Source organism: Camponotus floridanus, unplaced genomic scaffold, assembly GCF_003227725.1.
Source record: "Camponotus floridanus strain SB8 unplaced genomic scaffold, Cflo_v7.5 scaffold21, whole genome shotgun sequence".
Lineage (NCBI taxonomy): Eukaryota > Metazoa > Arthropoda > Insecta > Hymenoptera > Formicidae > Camponotus > Camponotus floridanus.
Window position 1 is genome coordinate 2,311,592 of NW_020229337.1, and position 17,817 is coordinate 2,329,408.

Sequence of the window (17,817 nt, forward strand, 5' to 3'; positions counted from 1 at the left end):
CTAGAAATAATTTATTTTGCAATTTACGATGCAAAATATTTAGCTGCTAGATAGACATTGAATGTACTATTTACAGTACGAAATATTACAGATATATTTTTTCTGCATTATGAAATTTATTAGATTTTACTAATATTTTTGATTTAAAATGCAAGCGATGTCTACGATCTTAATTATCCGATTAATTTTGCGAAATAATACAATTTCACGAATAAAAATTAATCTAATACACTTTTTTATACTAAGTCTTCCCATTTTAAATATATAATATATAAAATATATAATATTAAATATATAATATTATATATAAATTAATAATTAATATATATGTATATATATTAATTACAGCATTTGCTAATATGATTTGTATTAAAATTTATATAGTATATTATTTACACATATTAATATTTTATATTATATCTTTATATTGTAATTAATTACATTATATTGATTTGTGTATAATATATTAGAAAATATACATTAATGTAGATTTATTTTATAAAAAGTTACTTGAATAGCGTTGAACGAATATGTATTATTTTCTGTCGTATTAAAAACTTAAGCGTTTACACTTAAAGTTTAATATGATAAGTTTAATGCGTCAGTTATCTCAATCTTGGAAAATTACTTGATGTTTACAAAAAACCGATTAAGTCGCGATTACATAAGACAAAAAAGAAAGGTAACACTTTTAAATTCGTATACCATTATTATGTACGCGATACCATTATTATACAGCTATACAACAGAGTTGGGGAAGTACGCTGACTCAAGAACGGCAAAGCGTATAGATGAATGCACCGTTCCTTTGACATTTCAACCTCATTCCATGGTGATTTTTTCTAATGTACTTTGTTCTCTTGTGTCCTGAATATTCTTTAGAGCGATTCAATGACTCGCATGAGCTATTAATCGCTAATTAACGCGGCTGTGCAAATAAATATTTGCAAAAAAGAAAGCAATAACTACTTTAATGGTAGATAAATACTTGAAAAATAGCGTTCTCGGGATATTGTTTATGATATTGTCGCAATGTGAATCCAATGTGCATTTATTTCTATATATTTTCCCGCGAATTCGGGGATTACAATCATGTTCCTAATTATGAAAATAAAATATAAAATGAAATAAAATAAAAATTGATTGAAGCTATTACTTATAGATAAAAATTTGACAGAAAAGTGATATTAACTATTTCATTTAAGATCGATTATTTTTTATTTAAATTAATGATATTGCTTTCATTTTTGAAGTCTTCTATGCTGCCGAATCAATTACATATATAATTTTAGTTTCATAATCAGAGGATAAAACTGAAGAAAGATCTACGCAATTTAGTTAAATAATTGGTCAATTTTAAGCGAGTAATAAATCTCACAAATTACGATCTTTATTTCTTTACGTGCTATAAACGTTTCAATCTTACGCATAATATTCTATGTAAAAATATTATTCAAAAGCTTGCTAATATAAAGAAACACATAACTTATAAACTGACACTTACAGCTTTTTCTGTGCCATTTTTTCCAACAATGAATCTTTCTTGACTGGCCATCTATCGTTGACAAATATTGATGAAAAGCATTCCAAGTCAAGCTCACAGAAAATCGTACTTTTTATATCGCCCTCGATCGATGTGCTTTCTTCCGTTCACTGCAGGAAATTCACACTGCCTTAGTCTTTCATAATCAGGAGAAGGAAAACTCAAAAATGATGATTGCGCGAGATAGATGTCGACTCCTATCGGTCTTCATCGAGAAAGAAATTACAAAATTTTCAAAATTAATAAACTATGTGAAATACTATATGCATATATATTATATGCTATTAACTTACAAAGCTCGTCTCTTATTTATATCATGTTTGCTTGTAAATTATATCTTTAAAAAATTCTGATAGGTAAAAGAGGAAGATAAATAGATAAAAAAGGAAAAAGAAATGTCCTTACTTTATTTTATAAGTTTGAGATTCGTTGATGGAACGGAAAGGAAGCGTTACCATTCTTACCATCACTGAAACTGTACTGAGACTACGTCTTACTAATCTTAGGTAAATATTGGTTCGCTTTCATTTGCCATATTGCATACATACATGGATTTCCCCTTATATTATCCATGTTCTGTTATTAACAGCGATTAGTAATCCTATAATATGACTTTAAAAATTAAATTGTTTTAATAAGACTTAAATAACAATTGGGGGTTTAAATAACAATACATATAAAATTGTAAAGTTGCGATAAACGATCAAGGTAAAATGTATATCACAAAATCTACGGTCACAGTCTATCAAGAGTTGATACTTTAGTGATGGGATCATATTTACTTTGATGTATTACTTTATATATCACATTTGATAACGCGATAACAATAAAAATTATTGACTTTTGAGATTAAAACGTGATGGAAAAAAACTGGAAGAAATTTAAAAATGTAAGAAAAATCTGAGATTTGAATTTGTAATCCATCTTTTATCATTAAGCTTATATTTAATATGACGGTCTCATATATCAAATGGAAATTTAATCACATTTAATATTAAATACGAATACATACATAAAAGCATTCTGAAAGATACACAATGTAATTACAGGCAATTGCGCTAAAATAAAAGAAATAAAATAAAAATAAAACTTTTATTAACAAAATGCGTATAAAGTATCCAGTACATAAATTTTGGAAGGTATAAAATAATAATAAAAATAGGGAAATAATATTTCTTTATATTAAATCACAATGCTCATCATACGTTATAGTGTTCAAGTATACCTTGTCTGATAAGTGGCTCACATGTAGCTCTTGGTAGCAAATGATATGTGTTCTTTTTGAGAGTAATAATCTCGCCATCATCGAGTTCCAACTTACCAAAATCAGCTAAGCATTTCACCTGAAAAAAAATTGTATTTGATTACTATCGATAAAAAGCTAATCATAATATTCTTTCTAATAATCTCTCTCTTTTTTCTTAAAATTTCAGAACTTTTAAAAATGTTAATATCTCTCTCTTTTTCAACAGATAATTTACTTCCTTAAAAATACTCATCAAGTCCATAATAAATGTCTTTTAATATATTTTTTTTATAAAAAAGATTTTCAAGAAAAAGAAACATATTTATACACATACAATATAAAGCAAGACTAAATTTTTATAAGGCAAAAAATTAAAAAATATGCTACATTCTTTTTTCATGTATTAAATATTTATGTGTTAAATATTTAATGATGAAAATTTATTTGAAAATAATTCAGAAAAAAAATTACTTTTTTGTGATATTGTATATATATATATATATATATATATATATATATATATATATAAAGATTGAAGATGCATATAAACGACATATAATATATAAACACACAGATAGATAAGATATAATACACATAGATAGAAATAATTACACATAAAAAGCAAGTTCAGGAAACGAGTAAAATGATTTTCTTGTACAGTTCTTATTGTATTCTGGTTTACATATTGTAGATACTTACTTCGACATAGAGCGTCTTTGGAGGGCTCATATTCACAGTCAGATTCAATCCATGATTATCTCCAATCGATTTCATATAAGTAGCCAGAGACTTATTGTAATTCTGAAACCATTGTACCTCTGCATTCAGCAAGTTAGTGGTTATTTCAGTTGGCAAAATGCTGCCCAATTCCCAACGCATCTGTCGTAAACGTCTAATCCGATGATACAGATATGCCAGAATGCATCTCTTGTTCCTGAGCAAGGCTGTATGGCGGAAATGCACTGATGGTAATAACTCGTTGTTTCCTTCATTCTGTATAGCATTACTGAAACATTTATAGACAGTTTAAGACATTGCGGCAAAACACCTGCCAAAAGATTGATATCTAGTTTTTAATCAAATTTGATTGCTAAATTAAAGAATAGGCAAATATATTATTTCTTTAAATTTATTATTTTCGTATTATTATTTTAATATTAATTATACAATAACTATTTTAAACTTTTATTTCCTATGTTAATTTTTTTAAGTTGTGAAATAGTTTCATGAAATAGTTTCGATCAAAGTATCATCTAATGTACCTGTCTATCAGATTGGCCTCGTAAAGGCTTTGCATTTCTTTAAAAACTTGCCGCATTACCTGCTCCTGAAAATTAAGAGATTTTATATGATTATATCTCTTTCTTATATATTTATCTGATTATATTTACAACAATAATGACATTCATGTAATATTTACATTGAATGGTCGAATATCTTCATACATATCGAGCTCCGTTATGAGTTTGATTGCTTCTTTTCCGAACATGCTTATAAAATTTTATAACGTTTGCTAAAGTTTTTACCACATATGTATATCTCTGTAACATAAAATGTATATTCATTACAAAATTTATACATTTTGCCTTATTTACCATCTTGAATCTTTATCTTCCATTTACACACAAAGTCGCGCGTTTAATTAATTTAATTTTTAGCAACTTTTAGTTATTTAGAAATACATTAAAATTTAAACATTGATCCTATTATCACGTGATCAGCTGTTACGTTTACGCGCGTAAAACTTGTCGAGAGATTAAACCTAACCTCCAAGACATTGCTCTCTACGCACTTATAATAATTACTTTGACAAATAATTATCAAATATTATTTTTAATAAAAATAAAATCTAATTTTTAAATCTATATATATCATGTTATTTTCAAAAATTAATATATTCCACATCTTCTATCTTTATCAACTTCAATAATAAATTATTTTAAACGTTACTGTATCTGTGAATGATAAATTTGATTTTTTGAATATCCGATATGATTGTAAAGTATAATTTGCGTGAATAATTTATTTAAAAATAACCGAAAACAATGGAAAATAAATCGCACCTGCAAAGTACTTCGAATGCTACGTATTACACGCACATTTTAAATACATATATAAATGCCATCTAGTGATGAATTGACAAAACATCATCCAAGAATACATTTCCGCAAATTATTGTTTTTAAATCAATAATTAATTGTATAATAATTATAATCATTATTTATATGCAAATACATATATATATATATATATATATACATACATATGCATATAAATAATATATATGTGGGCACTTATATTTCACATTATTCGAAAAAAAAAAAGAATATCATTAAGCAATGACTTTTATATATTCTCATTTATTTTCCTAAAACATATTTTTTAAATATATTTTAAGATATATATAGAAATTAAATTCATTATTGACTCTTATATAATAATATAACTACATAGTAACCAAGCAGGTGCAAAATCAACAAAGATCGTGGTTACTTATTGATGCGTGAGTCTCGCTTTAATTGTTAAACGAGAATTATCCTAATTGCTGAAGAAAAATCGGTCGTGACACGCAAACAATTTCTTGCCAAGCTTTTTAAAAACGCGACGAAACAGAATTGTGTCAATTTATTTTAATCGGTAAATTAAGTCACGATTTTTGTAATATAGCAATGTTTTTTTTTTTTAATAAAACTGTGAAGTTTTATATGCAAAATAGTAGCAACGTCGATTTTGTCCTTGCTTACTGATTACAAATTGTCGAATTTAGTATTATATATGTTGAAGATTAACTCTTATGCATTGTAAGAATCAGAATGATTCTGTTTGTAATATTTTTTATTACATTATTTCATATTGTATATACATATTAATATATGTATATAAATATTAGTATTATTCTAAAATATTATGATTTTTTAATTCATGAAAATAAATAATCTATAATTCTTATATATTAGACTTTATATATAAATAAGAAAGAATAAATTATTATATAATGATATATGCGTATATGTGATATTTAATATATCTGTGCCAATATTTTCATAATTTTAATATTTAAAAATAATATATAAATATATAAATACTATGAATATTAAAGTATGCAATTATATTAAATGGAGAAAAGAAATCTGCTATCATTTTTATATAAAAAAACAGCAGAGAGATAATATTAAACCAAATGGCTTTCAATTCTAGACGTTGCTATCGCTCCTTTGTTAAGAAAGAGGTTTCTTTTTAAAGACATATCCGAGTTAATGTCTTGAGACAGGCTATTATATAGGAGAATTTGCAGAACCCTGCTAGCAGAACCCTCGATTTTCTGCACCGTAATTACCTCTGCATGTATTTGTATCACGAGCTCGTTAATCATTATATTATATCGCGTGCCTACCATGTCGCCGATGTCCCCGTGTAGCCGAGCCTATGTAAACGAGCAGAAAATACACGATTAATGCAGTACTTCTCTCCACTTTGTCGTAGATCAATCGATCCGATATTGAAGCTCACATCTTCGGCGAAAAAAACTAGTTATTTCATAATCGCGATCCGTGAGATTAACATCCTTCCAGTTTCGAAGATGTTGCGTTATAAAAGGGTATAGAGAAAATCGGGAGCGTCTAAAAAATTAGATAAATTACATATAATTTCAATAAAATTATAATAATTTTAAACAATACGGAAATTGGAAAAGCAAAGAAATATCTAAAATATATCTTGTAGATGTTTTTTAAATGAATTTTTTACTTTTGAATTCTTTCTAATGTGTTTAAGTTTTAAACATTGGAACTATTAGAAGATTATTCCTGAAATGCATAATATTTTTGGATTAACATAATTTTTTATCTTAGGGTGGAGCAAAAACGACAAGAAGAATGGCGAAGAAGGTGGCACCCACGGCATTACAGACAGAAGTTATTAATGACGAAGAATGGGCGAAGGTATTGACGCGGAAAGGTTTAATAGGCGAGTCTTTTTATCTCTTATGAATGTAGAGAAATATCTTTTCGATTAGACTCTTAAATATTTTTAATGTACCATCTTTATTTAGTAGTGGACGTGTACTCGGATTGGAGTGGTCCTTGTACAGGCATGGTGAGCATCCTGAAAAAAATAAAAATGGAAATTGGAGGCGACGCATTGAGTTATGCCACGGTAATTGTCAAAAATGTGATATAAAATAGATTATTATAGATATCAATATAAGAGAGTGAATAAAAAATAATTAATTAACATTATAAATCAAGATATATTCTTTAGAAATAATATATTTACTAAAATTATTTTTCACACACAATCAATCTTCAACTAATCATATAAAAGTATTTTTTTAAATTCTCTTTCATCGTTTTCAGGCAAACTGTGATCGCGTCACCGATTTAAAGAGATTTCAAGGAAAGAGTGAACCTATATGGATGTTTATTCATGTGAGTATTCCTCAAATGATTCGCGCTAGAAACAATTATTATTGAAATCCTATTTTTTGGCAGGAAAGACGAATGATCAATTTAATGTTTGGAGCGCATTGTCCACAGTTCATACAAATGTTGACGACCGAGCTCGACAGGATTCAAAACGGCGGCGAGCATGAGTAAGGAAATCATCTCAAAAATTTTTGTACATTATTATATAAATACTGGTAATATCTAGATTAATCGAAAAAATTAATTTAATAACCATTAAAAATGGACTTGTTCATTAAATATCAATTAATTGGAAGGATTCTATAACGTTCTAACTGCATACAATATTAAAAAATAAAAATTCAGTATTACTTTTGAATTCTTTATAATGCAAAAAATACAGGTTTTCGATAGACGTTTCCGAGAAGAGTCCGGAAGAAGTAACACGATTGAAAATCCAGGAAGAGGCAAAAATAGCCAAGGAAATAGCGAAAAAATCTCGAAAAGGTAAAATCATCATTAACAATAAGTTAATAACTAAATAAATCAGCTTCCGCCTGAGACAAAATCCAATTATATCAAAAATTACTTATCGTCTAATATAGTAAAAATATCGTTTTATAGAAGCTGAAACTAAAGCGAGATATGAGGCGGAGATGCTGCATCTAACCACATCATTATGCAACGAGACTTGTTTGCTACTGTTTCCCTGGATATTCAAAGATGAAGAAGGACGCAGAAGAGACAAGAGAATGAGTCCACAATACGTGGAGTTAATTGAGGAAATACTACCGGAAAATTACACTGTGGAACAAGAGATACGCAAACGACTGAATGAGGATTTGCTGCGACAGATGCTCGATGAAGTATTTTTGTTTTCCTATGTTGTAACAGTCTCATGATTGCTATTGTTAATAAAAATATAATGTTTTATTTTTAACATGTAGTCTACGTATAGCTTTTCGGAAACTGCCAAACAATTGCTCTTTGATGGTAAATGTATGTTTATACGATTGAAGATTATCGAAGGGAGAAAGAATCTCGAAGTTCATAATTATCTGTGCAGTATTCTGTTCAATGAACCAACATTACCAGAAACAGATGAGTGTTTAAATGAAGAATGGTATGTGATTTCACTCAATGTGGAATTTGATTTGCAATACAAAATATATATATATATAATCGGAAAATAATACCATAATATTTTCTTACAAAATAATACTGATAAAAAACTATTGAAAGTTAATAATAATACTTCTCTCTCCAATTAATATTATAATCTATATTATTAAAATTAATTACTCTATATAGTTATGCCGGAAAGCATTGCCCGGCTTTTGAAATTCCTGACAAGGAAAACCGAAAATTTCCTTTTGTTTGGACTCCTCCAAATCCTAGAAACAAGGCAATCGTTTTTCGTACAATATTTAATGTTTACACTAACACAACATATCCGGTAAGTATATGTGAAATTTAATATCTCTAGAAATCTATAAAGTACTTGTATCAAAACATAGATACTAATTATATTTAAAATTAAAGAATATAATTATATGACAAAATTTAAAATATATATTAGCTTTGATTTAATATTATATTTCTTTAACAATAATATTATATTTCCTAATTTACAATTTATTGAAACATATGCACTTTTTTAATAATATATATATTTTAATTTTTTTCACAGTATGAAGATAAAATGACAAAAGTGCCGATAACCATCTTCAAATATGATTACACACGTAAAAATGATTTAAAAATGGTGCTCGACATGTTCAATGATGAGGTCATTAATTTTGGTATATTTGAATATGATAAACCACCTGAGGCTAAGATAATCGCCAAAAGTATAGAGACATTTGAGATGAGTACAGAAGAGAAAACGGGGTATTTTTCTTTTATCATACACACACACACACACACACATATATATATATATATATATATATATATATATATATATATATATATCAAACTAAAAAAATTGATGTAATCTACTTTTCTTTCAGAATTTGAAAAAACTAATCTTATAATTATGTGACTTTCTTTTTTGGATGATATATCAGATGATATATATACATGATATTTCAGATTTACTTAATTCTATTTTTAAAATAATTTCCTAGATAATATTTTTAACATTTTTTTATTTTTACATCTTTATCAATTATATAATTAAATTTATTTTTGAATAATTTTATCCAATTCTGAAAAAATATGTGTATTGAATTCTTCACATCTTTAATAATAGAAGAATTTATTTTACCTGGTTATTAAATTATTCCATCTTTTATTCAGTTACGAGGTATTCGTCTGCACAGTGAAGAAAGTAGGTTGCGAAGCATTTTTGGGCTTTGCCGGAATTGGACCTTATCATGTGAGTGAAAATCCAGAGAAAGCTATCGAAGAGTCCAAATTATATTTCCCGGATGTTACAGCCGTAGAGGAAACACAATCGGACGACGAAGAAAAACTCGAGGAATTGGAAGAGCATCAAGACGATACGGCAGCAACGTAACTATCTAATAGCAGATAGATTTATATAAGAGAAATAGTAAAATAAAAAATTTATCTAATAAATTTAAATATAATTGAATAATAAACAACTTTTAATTCCAAGATTACAGATAAAATTTAATAAATAATATAATAATATAATATCAAAGAGAAAGAAAGATTACTCATAAATTATTAAAAATTCTAACTGTGAAATGTACAGTATAGCAAGAAAAAATAAAGAATAAAGATTATATTAAATTAAATTTTTTTTTCTAGCTATTTTAATTTCTATAAAAAGATTAAATGGGATTTTTTCATGCAACGCCTGTAACCTTTTGTCTTTTCAAATTTTCGATTTTTAGAGCATATATGACTTCGTGTAAAAATGAAACACATCAAAATGTCTCAAAATTTTGTGTCCTATACAACAACTGAATATGTGCAAAAACATTTAATGTCAAGATCATTTTATCATATTCTCTCTATCGTATTTACACATAATCTTACTTTGCATATTCTGACAATAATAATACTACAATATTACTATAATACTACAATATTACTACAATATTACAAAATAATTTTTGCAATAATAAATATTAAATATTTACCAATATTAAGCTCCCAGAGATATTAATGTCGCCAGTGATAATATCAACAATTTTTGCAATTAATACAGTCTTTTCTTCTAGGTTCCTTCATCAATAAGTAAAATAGATAGTCCATAAATTTTGTTCGTAAAGAACCATTTCAAAGTTATGTAATTAAACTTCGAATTTTTTCCTCTTTACCTGTATAGCTAAAAGATACGTATATATATATATATATATATATATATATATATATATATATATAAAATAAAGTATTATTATCCTAATTTTAATTTACTGTTTTAATATTTTTTCTCTAAATTGAAATGAATAGATGTCTTTAAATAATATTTCTAATAAAAAACTATTACTAAGAAATAAATACATACATATGATATGTTAATGATATAATAAGTACGTACACATAATTTATACTAGAAATTAGGAATAGAAATTGTATAGAATATATATACATATAAGAACAGATTCTATATTAAGATTCTGTACAGAATTTTGTATACAGAATTCCACGGTGAAAAAAGTTTAGTTACAATTAAAAGACAAGAATTGAAAATAATAATTATGAAATTTTTATTTTAAATTAGAATTAAATCCTTAAATTAAATTTTTATTTTAATTTAGAATTAAAAATATGTATCAATTGTAATTTTCTGATTATTTATACTGCTGAATGTTTGCAATTGATCAAATATTTCTTTAGTAAACAGTAAAACTAAATCATTCTGTAGATATAATTTAGAGTCTATTCTTTTTAGATACATTATATTATGTGATAATATATTCTTATTTCAAAATAAATAAATCATATATAAATAAATAAAATAAATAAATAAAATAAATCAAATATTGGAATTGTATAAGCAAATATTGGTAAAAAGAAACTAATTATAATAAAAATTATTATAAATCGAAAGAAAATATAACAGATGCAGCTAAAAAAAATAGACTTACATTAAAGTACAATTCTAATTTTTAAGATTTAAAAAATAAATTGCTATTATATATAATCACAATCATTCAATTCCTCTTACTTTTTCAATGGATAAATAAAGAAAAGACATGCTATAAAGATTTCACAATAATCAATAGCGAAAATGAACTTTGATAAAATAGCATAAAAACGTTGATTGATTATTTTTAATAAAGTTCAATAAGTTCTTGTATTTGATTTAGAATATTGATGTTTTTCTTAATATTGATATTTATCGATTTACCTCGATCAGAAATATACATCTTGGGACTTTGGTTCCGTTTGTCGCACTTTTTCCTTTCATGTTTATGATTGATATCGTCTATAAAAAGAAATATTTATTATTAATTAAACAATATAATATTTGATAGGTAGACCTAGTTACCTCAATAAGCAACATTTTTTGATCAAATCAGATTCTCTTATTCATCGCTTATTATCACTTACATCGCTTATTATCACTTACCATTTTGAACGATGAGAACCGGAAGATACTACAGTGTAATTACATTTGCTCATTTTGCTTGCACTTTCTACACTTTGGCTCTTTATTTCTCCTCTCTCTAAATATACATATCTATCTCACTTCAAACGTCAAAAATCTTTTATACAAATGAACAAAAAAATTTTTTTTCTTGTTCTTTATTGAATTATTATCCTTTTTGGAAGATGTATCACGATAGATTCTTTTTCTTTTTAGATCACGAACATGCCATTTCTCTGTCGACCATGAACGATGTGAAATATAGGGCAGAAACTCGCTTTGCGAAAAACAAATTATTAATTAAAAGGTCTGTTCCTCTTTACACTTACATTAAACACATGTCATAAAAAGGAACAGACTTTTTAGAGAGTAACTTGTTATTTGCAAAGTGAGTTTCTTTTCTACGTTTCATATCGTTCATGGTCGATAGAAAAATGACAGACAGGTCGTGACCTAATTGCACACGGAGAAAAAGAAGAAAGTCATAGTGCGCTTACGTTTATTATGTTTTGGAATTTTGACGAAAACTTCAATATACAGTTATTGCAAGACTATCTAAATTTTTGAAGAATAGACGCGTGATTGGAAAGATGCAGTAAGTATATGTTTAGCTCGCGCTAAAGCGCTAAAAATATTTTTGCGCGAGTTCCCTCTCTTTTTTTCTTCCCTTTGTCACTTTTACTTTCAAAACAGCTGTTTATCAATATGGTTAATCAATTTCATCTGTCGTATCGATCTCTTTTTTCATGAAATTGATAAAAATAGGCACTTAGATCTTATCTTTTTTGTCCCTTATCAATGTTGGCATTAGCATTATTTATATGCTATAACGTAATGTGTCATAATATAACACACGTCCATATCTGTCAGATCTTTTGAAGTAGCCAGGAATATACCTACATATATATTGCCTTACTTTGAAAGAAGAAGTTTCAGTGTAAATAATCACATTTAACATATATTTTTTTACTGATTTAATAAGTATATAAAAGAATAATTATGTAAATTTTGTTGTTGTGGAAAATATAACTGAAGGAAATGACACAATATAAATAAATAAAATCATATAAATCTTAAATTTCTAGCTATTGCATCATCTCTTTAAAAAAAGAATTAGTTTTTGAAAATTGTAAGAATTTTGTTTGTGCTAATCTAAATTAGATTTTATTTTAACAGTAATTTCTTTGATCTTTTGCAATATTTTTATTTAAAAATTATAAGTAAAATAAAAAATGTTACAATTAAAATTGTGAAATATGTATGAATATGATGCAATCTTTGTTCTACATGATATTACATTATAAGATTTTTATTTCAAATTTTATTCACAATACTATATTATTTTCATATTAATAATATATTTCAAGAAATTTTATTTTTATAATAAAATTGCCTAAGAAATATAAAAAGAGAAATATTTTTATTTTGCCTTATATTTGTAAAAATTATAAACAAAAACATTCTTATGTTTAATTAAATTTTATAATAAAATTTTTAAATAAATAAAAAATGTTTTATTTTTATAATTAATAATTACAGATATGGAATCGTTTTTGCAACTTTTTAATCCACAAGATGATAAGGATATAAGGAAAAGGCAGTGGAATAATTTTGAAAATAATGGAAATGGATTGTCGGATTGCGAGACTTCTAGTACTGACGAAGATCAAGAGGACTGTCTGCCACCGGAGCCTGAACAAGGAAACATAGAATACAAATTAAAATTAATAAATCCATCTAGTCAACGTTTTGAACATCTTGTTACCCAGATGAAATGGAGGCTAAGAGAGGGACACGGAGAGGCAATTTATCAAATTGGTACATATAATTATAATATCTGTAGTTTTATATTATTTTTCTTTCTGCTTATCTTTTTAATATTTGATATATATAGGAGTGGAAGACAATGGAAAATTGGCAGGTTTAACAAAGGAGGAGATGAAAGCGTCCCTGAAGACTCTAAAAGACATGGCTTCCAGACTGGGTGCTACTATAAGAATATTACGCGAGCGTGTAGCCACGAATTCTACAAATAAGACTTTGGCATCTCAAAATAGAAATAATAATATTAATAAGGAGGAAAAGAAGGTTGCTGAAGTATTAGTGAAAAAATTGCGGAAGGACGACAGAGAGGATAGTATTGTAGATCTGAGACTGGCCGTTATTGGTGCACAAGATGCTGGGAAATCGACTCTCTTAGGTGAGAGAATTAGCAGAGGATATTTAAGGTAGAGGCACTGAAAGTCTATGCTACACTCTGCTATTTAATTATCTACTTATTTTATGTACGAATTCATCAAGAGCAGATTATATAATTAATATTATATAAATAACATGTATTAATAACAATAATAATATGTCTCAATGGGTGTGCTTAGGAGTATTGACGCAGGGTGAATTGGACAATGGTAGAGGTAGAGCGAGACTCAATATGTTGCGTCACCTGCACGAGATAAAAACAGGCCGTACGTCATCGATATCGCACGAAATCATCGGATTCGATAGTACAGGTCACATCTTGAACTATGCCGAAATGGCCACAGCCGAAGAGATATGTGAGCATGCCTCGAAAGTTGTTACATTCATCGATTTAGCTGGACATCGAAAATACTTGAGGACGACGGTACTCGGGCTCACAGGTATGTAATTAAAAAAAATTTGTAATTATATGATATATATTTTGTATATTATAACAAATAATTTATATTTTTGTAATAAAAAAATTTGTTATTAAAAAATATAATAATATAAAAAATATAATATAATAAAAAATATATAATATATATATATATATATATTTGAAAATAGTCATTTTCACTTCCTTAGGATATTCGCCACATCATGTTATGCTAGTTGTAGCACCACCTCTAAACGAAGCGTCGCAGGAACACATGGCTCTCTGTTTAGCTTTAAAACTTCCATTTTTCATCGTTGTGAATAAAATCGATTTAGGATTTTGCGACATGTCTGAGACTCTAGTACAACTTGAGGATGCTATGATGACGCAGGGATATCCTAAGCAATTAGTATTGTTTAGCAATAATGATATAACGTCATGGGACTATACGTCCGATGTGATACCAGTATTTAGTGTCAGTTGTGTTACTGGTGAGGGTCTTGAGGAATTAACCGCGTTTATAAAAAATTTGGCACCTTACGAGATGAATTCAATTGATTCTGATCCGGAATCGTGTCTATTTCAAATTGATGAAACGTTTAGGTAGGTAGGTGTGTGTAACGATCTCTGCAAACTTTATATTTTACGATGAAATAATAGAACAATTATTAATTATTTATTATTCATTAATTTTATGAATTTTTGATATTTTGCAGTTTAATAATTATAATTTTTACAAATATTTTTAGCTTCAAAACTAACGCGATTTTTCCAGAAATCTGTCATAAATATTACACAAGTGTGACTTTTTTATTTTAATGTATATAGGGTAGCAGGTTTGAAACAACCAGTTTTAGGAGGATTACTCGTTAAAGGGGCGATTGCACCGGGAACTCGTTTATTAGTGGGACCTTTACCAGATGGAGAATTTAGTCCAGTGAGAGTAGTTAGTTTACATCGTAATAAAGCTCCGTGCTGTTTAGTTAGAGCGTCGCAAAGCGCCAGTTTGACATTAGCGCCACCGACAAATCGTAGTCCTCCCCTACCGCATCTTCGCCCGGGAATGGTTTTAGTCTCTCCACGTGATCGACCGCATGCGACACTTTTTTTTCAGGTGTGTGCAGAAGCTTCGCTATTTGCATAAACTGTACAAATTATGCTGTTAATATAACGATTTAAATTCTTGTTTTTGTTGATATTATCAAGATATCATTTTTTTAAAAAACATGAACAGGTTTATTAAAAATAGGAATATTCAAGAAGGTCAATTTACATACACGATTAGACTTGCATATTTAAATACCAAATTTAAATACTGTAAATACTTTGTTTCAGGCAACAGTACTGATAGTATATCATGCCACCGCGATATTCTCCGGTTTTCAAACAACAGTACACGTAGGTAACGTGAGGCAAACTTGTGTCATTGAAGGGATAATGGATGTGAAAAATAGGGGACTGCAGACAAACGACACCGCTTCTGTATTATTTAGATTCGTTAGCCATCCAGAATATCTTCATGTTGGAATGCAACTATTGTTCAGAGAAGGACGTACTAAAGGAATTGGCACAATTACACAGATCTTTCCCCTGATTGGATCACAGAATTCAATCAAGTAAAAGAAGTTACATGGCGCGATGTAAAATAATATCCGAGATGTGCAATTTTCTAGTATTTATATATATGTAACTTATGAAAGAAAAAAGGGAAAAGTGCATAAATATTTTATAAAAGTAGAATCACTGACATTATTGGTTTTCAAATGATCTTAGATGACTAATTGGTTATATGCTTCATTATATATTTCTCAAAACAGTTGGAGATGATCTTTTTAAAGATTAATATCTATATAATAGATACAAAGCTTCAAATAAAATTTTATTGATATAAAATATTTTATTTTTTAGTAAATAATTTAATTTAATAATTTAGTTTTTATATAAGTTCAGTTTTGCCAATTTTCTTCTATGCTATTTGGTTTAATAGAATTATCAAAATGTGACAATATTATTGTTTTGAATAGGATATTAACATGTCACAAAGAAAGAATTTAGTTTTGTTTGTTATAAGTAGTCAGAAATTTTATTAGAATACATATAGAGGAAGCAAAAAGAAAATGGGTATGTTTGAAAATGAAATATGAAAGGGACATAAAAACTAGAAAGTTTTTTTGTGTGGCCTATACATTTTTAATTATTTTGGACAATGTATCCATGTTAATATATCAAAAAAAGAATTTATTTTTGTGTGTTACAAATATTTAGAGATGTTTTGTTTAGAATATGCTTAAAGAAAAGTATGTGTAGTATATTTTTGTATATAGTCAAATTTTTTTTTATCAATCCCAACATATAAAATTTCTAAGATTATTCTTGTTATAGTTGTGTGTATATATTTTTGTATAAAAATATAATGCCACATATCTCTTAAAAACTCTGTAATGTGATATATATATTATTTTAGTTATTCAATTCTTAAATAATGCATATTTGCGTGTAATAACGTTGTAAAAGGATCAGAATGTTGAAATTTTTGAGATTTCAAGAACATTATTCATTTTACTATATTCTTGCTATGCTTTTGATATAATGCACAGTATCAATATATAAAGTACAATTTCATTTATTAAATCTGTACAATTCTTTATGTAGCTCAAATTAAATTTCCAAATAAATATGTATATTTACAAATATAAAAAAAATAAAAATAAATGAGAAAATAATTGAACTATTCTGTATTAATTATGGTTTAAAAATAAAAAACTTGACTATCAAAATTCTTCAATATTATATATTTTCTCTTCACATAATTAATGTACAAAGCATGTATCATTAACTTGTGTTTGAATCCCATGATCCATGATTATTACACATTGTTAATATTATTTTATTATTATACTACGTTATGTTCTTTCCTGTTAAAGAAAAGAGTATTATTAAGGCATTGATTGACCAGAGTAAGATATTGAAAATTTAAGAATGAATGTTCATGATGTTATGTATATATATATTTCTCTTTCCATAACATTTCATTATGAATATTTTTGTTTATCTCATGAGTATTTCTTTATACAAAAAAGAAATTTTCTAAAATTTAAATAATAAAAGTCCTAATAGTCTCTTATCTCAAGTAGTAATTTTTGAAATGAAGTTTTAAACTGGCCAATCATAGGCCTGTTCATGAGTTGTGTATAGAGGAAATTAATTCCCGCGCACTTCCCGCGGTTATTAGTGTTAGACGAAGCTCGTTTAGCATTAGTTCAGTGCAATAATTTACGATATTTTTAGGGATTAAGTTTATTGTACAGTAACGTAAGCAAGTGAACAATTTTCTGATTAAACTTATAATATTTTTTGATTGATATTGACTATAAAATACTTATATATCGATGTGATAAAATGTGTTTCGAAGAACCTCTAAATGGCCGCCACACGCAAGAC

At 27.0% G+C, this 17,817-nt stretch overlaps 3 protein-coding genes and 1 long non-coding RNA gene across 7 annotated transcripts; 2 read left to right on the forward strand and 2 right to left on the reverse strand.

The window, feature by feature from the left end:
* Positions 1-1,632: 1,632 nt before the first annotated feature.
* Positions 1,633-4,897, reverse strand: LOC105252757 (DNA replication complex GINS protein PSF1). 3 transcript variants are annotated; one of them, XR_889330.3, is made up of 7 exons: positions 4,853-4,897; positions 4,210-4,330; positions 4,052-4,116; positions 3,489-3,795; positions 2,769-2,886; positions 2,008-2,144; positions 1,633-1,653 (listed from the first exon to the last, which is right to left on the reverse strand). XR_889330.3 is itself a non-coding variant. In XM_011260311.2 (6 exons), exons 2-6 carry the CDS (start codon positions 4,276-4,278, stop codon positions 2,145-2,147), a joined length of 570 nt encoding a protein of 189 aa, XP_011258613.1. In that variant the 5' UTR covers positions 4,279-4,330; positions 4,853-4,897; the 3' UTR covers positions 2,096-2,144. The 3 variants fall into 3 exon arrangements, 2 of the variants coding, with proteins under 2 accessions (XP_011258613.1, XP_011258612.1); XM_011260311.2 differs by lacking the exon at positions 1,633-1,653 and having other exon boundaries at positions 2,096-2,155; XM_011260310.3 differs by lacking the exons at positions 1,633-1,653; positions 2,008-2,144 and having other exon boundaries at positions 2,653-2,886.
* A 1,021-nt stretch (positions 4,898-5,918) lies between these two features.
* On the reverse strand, positions 5,919-11,998 carry LOC112637839. Of its 2 annotated transcripts, none has more exons than XR_003122764.1 (6): positions 11,742-11,998; positions 11,520-11,597; positions 10,306-10,493; positions 9,462-9,717; positions 6,828-6,893; positions 5,919-6,409 (listed from the first exon to the last, which is right to left on the reverse strand). It is a non-coding gene; the product is annotated as an uncharacterized LOC112637839 (long non-coding RNA). The 2 variants fall into 2 exon arrangements; XR_003122765.1 differs by lacking the exon at positions 11,742-11,998 and adding an exon at positions 11,661-11,698.
* On the forward strand, positions 6,324-9,717 carry LOC105252783. Its single transcript, XM_025408458.1, has 11 exons — positions 6,324-6,387; positions 6,641-6,755; positions 6,841-6,944; positions 7,145-7,216; positions 7,280-7,380; positions 7,596-7,699; positions 7,817-8,058; positions 8,140-8,315; positions 8,504-8,648; positions 8,883-9,082; positions 9,494-9,717. The coding sequence occupies exons 1-11, from the start codon at positions 6,370-6,372 to the stop codon at positions 9,711-9,713; spliced, it is 1,497 nt and encodes a 498-aa protein (XP_025264243.1). The 5' UTR covers positions 6,324-6,369; the 3' UTR covers positions 9,714-9,717.
* Positions 11,999-12,183: 185 nt separating the features above from the next.
* Positions 12,184-16,194, forward strand: LOC105252755 (GTP-binding protein 2). Its single transcript, XM_011260307.2, has 7 exons — positions 12,184-12,354; positions 13,299-13,577; positions 13,654-13,959; positions 14,138-14,398; positions 14,586-14,979; positions 15,205-15,490; positions 15,712-16,194. The coding sequence occupies exons 2-7, from the start codon at positions 13,301-13,303 to the stop codon at positions 15,994-15,996; spliced, it is 1,809 nt and encodes a 602-aa protein (XP_011258609.1). The 5' UTR covers positions 12,184-12,354; positions 13,299-13,300; the 3' UTR covers positions 15,997-16,194.
* Positions 16,195-17,817: the final 1,623 nt, after the last annotated feature.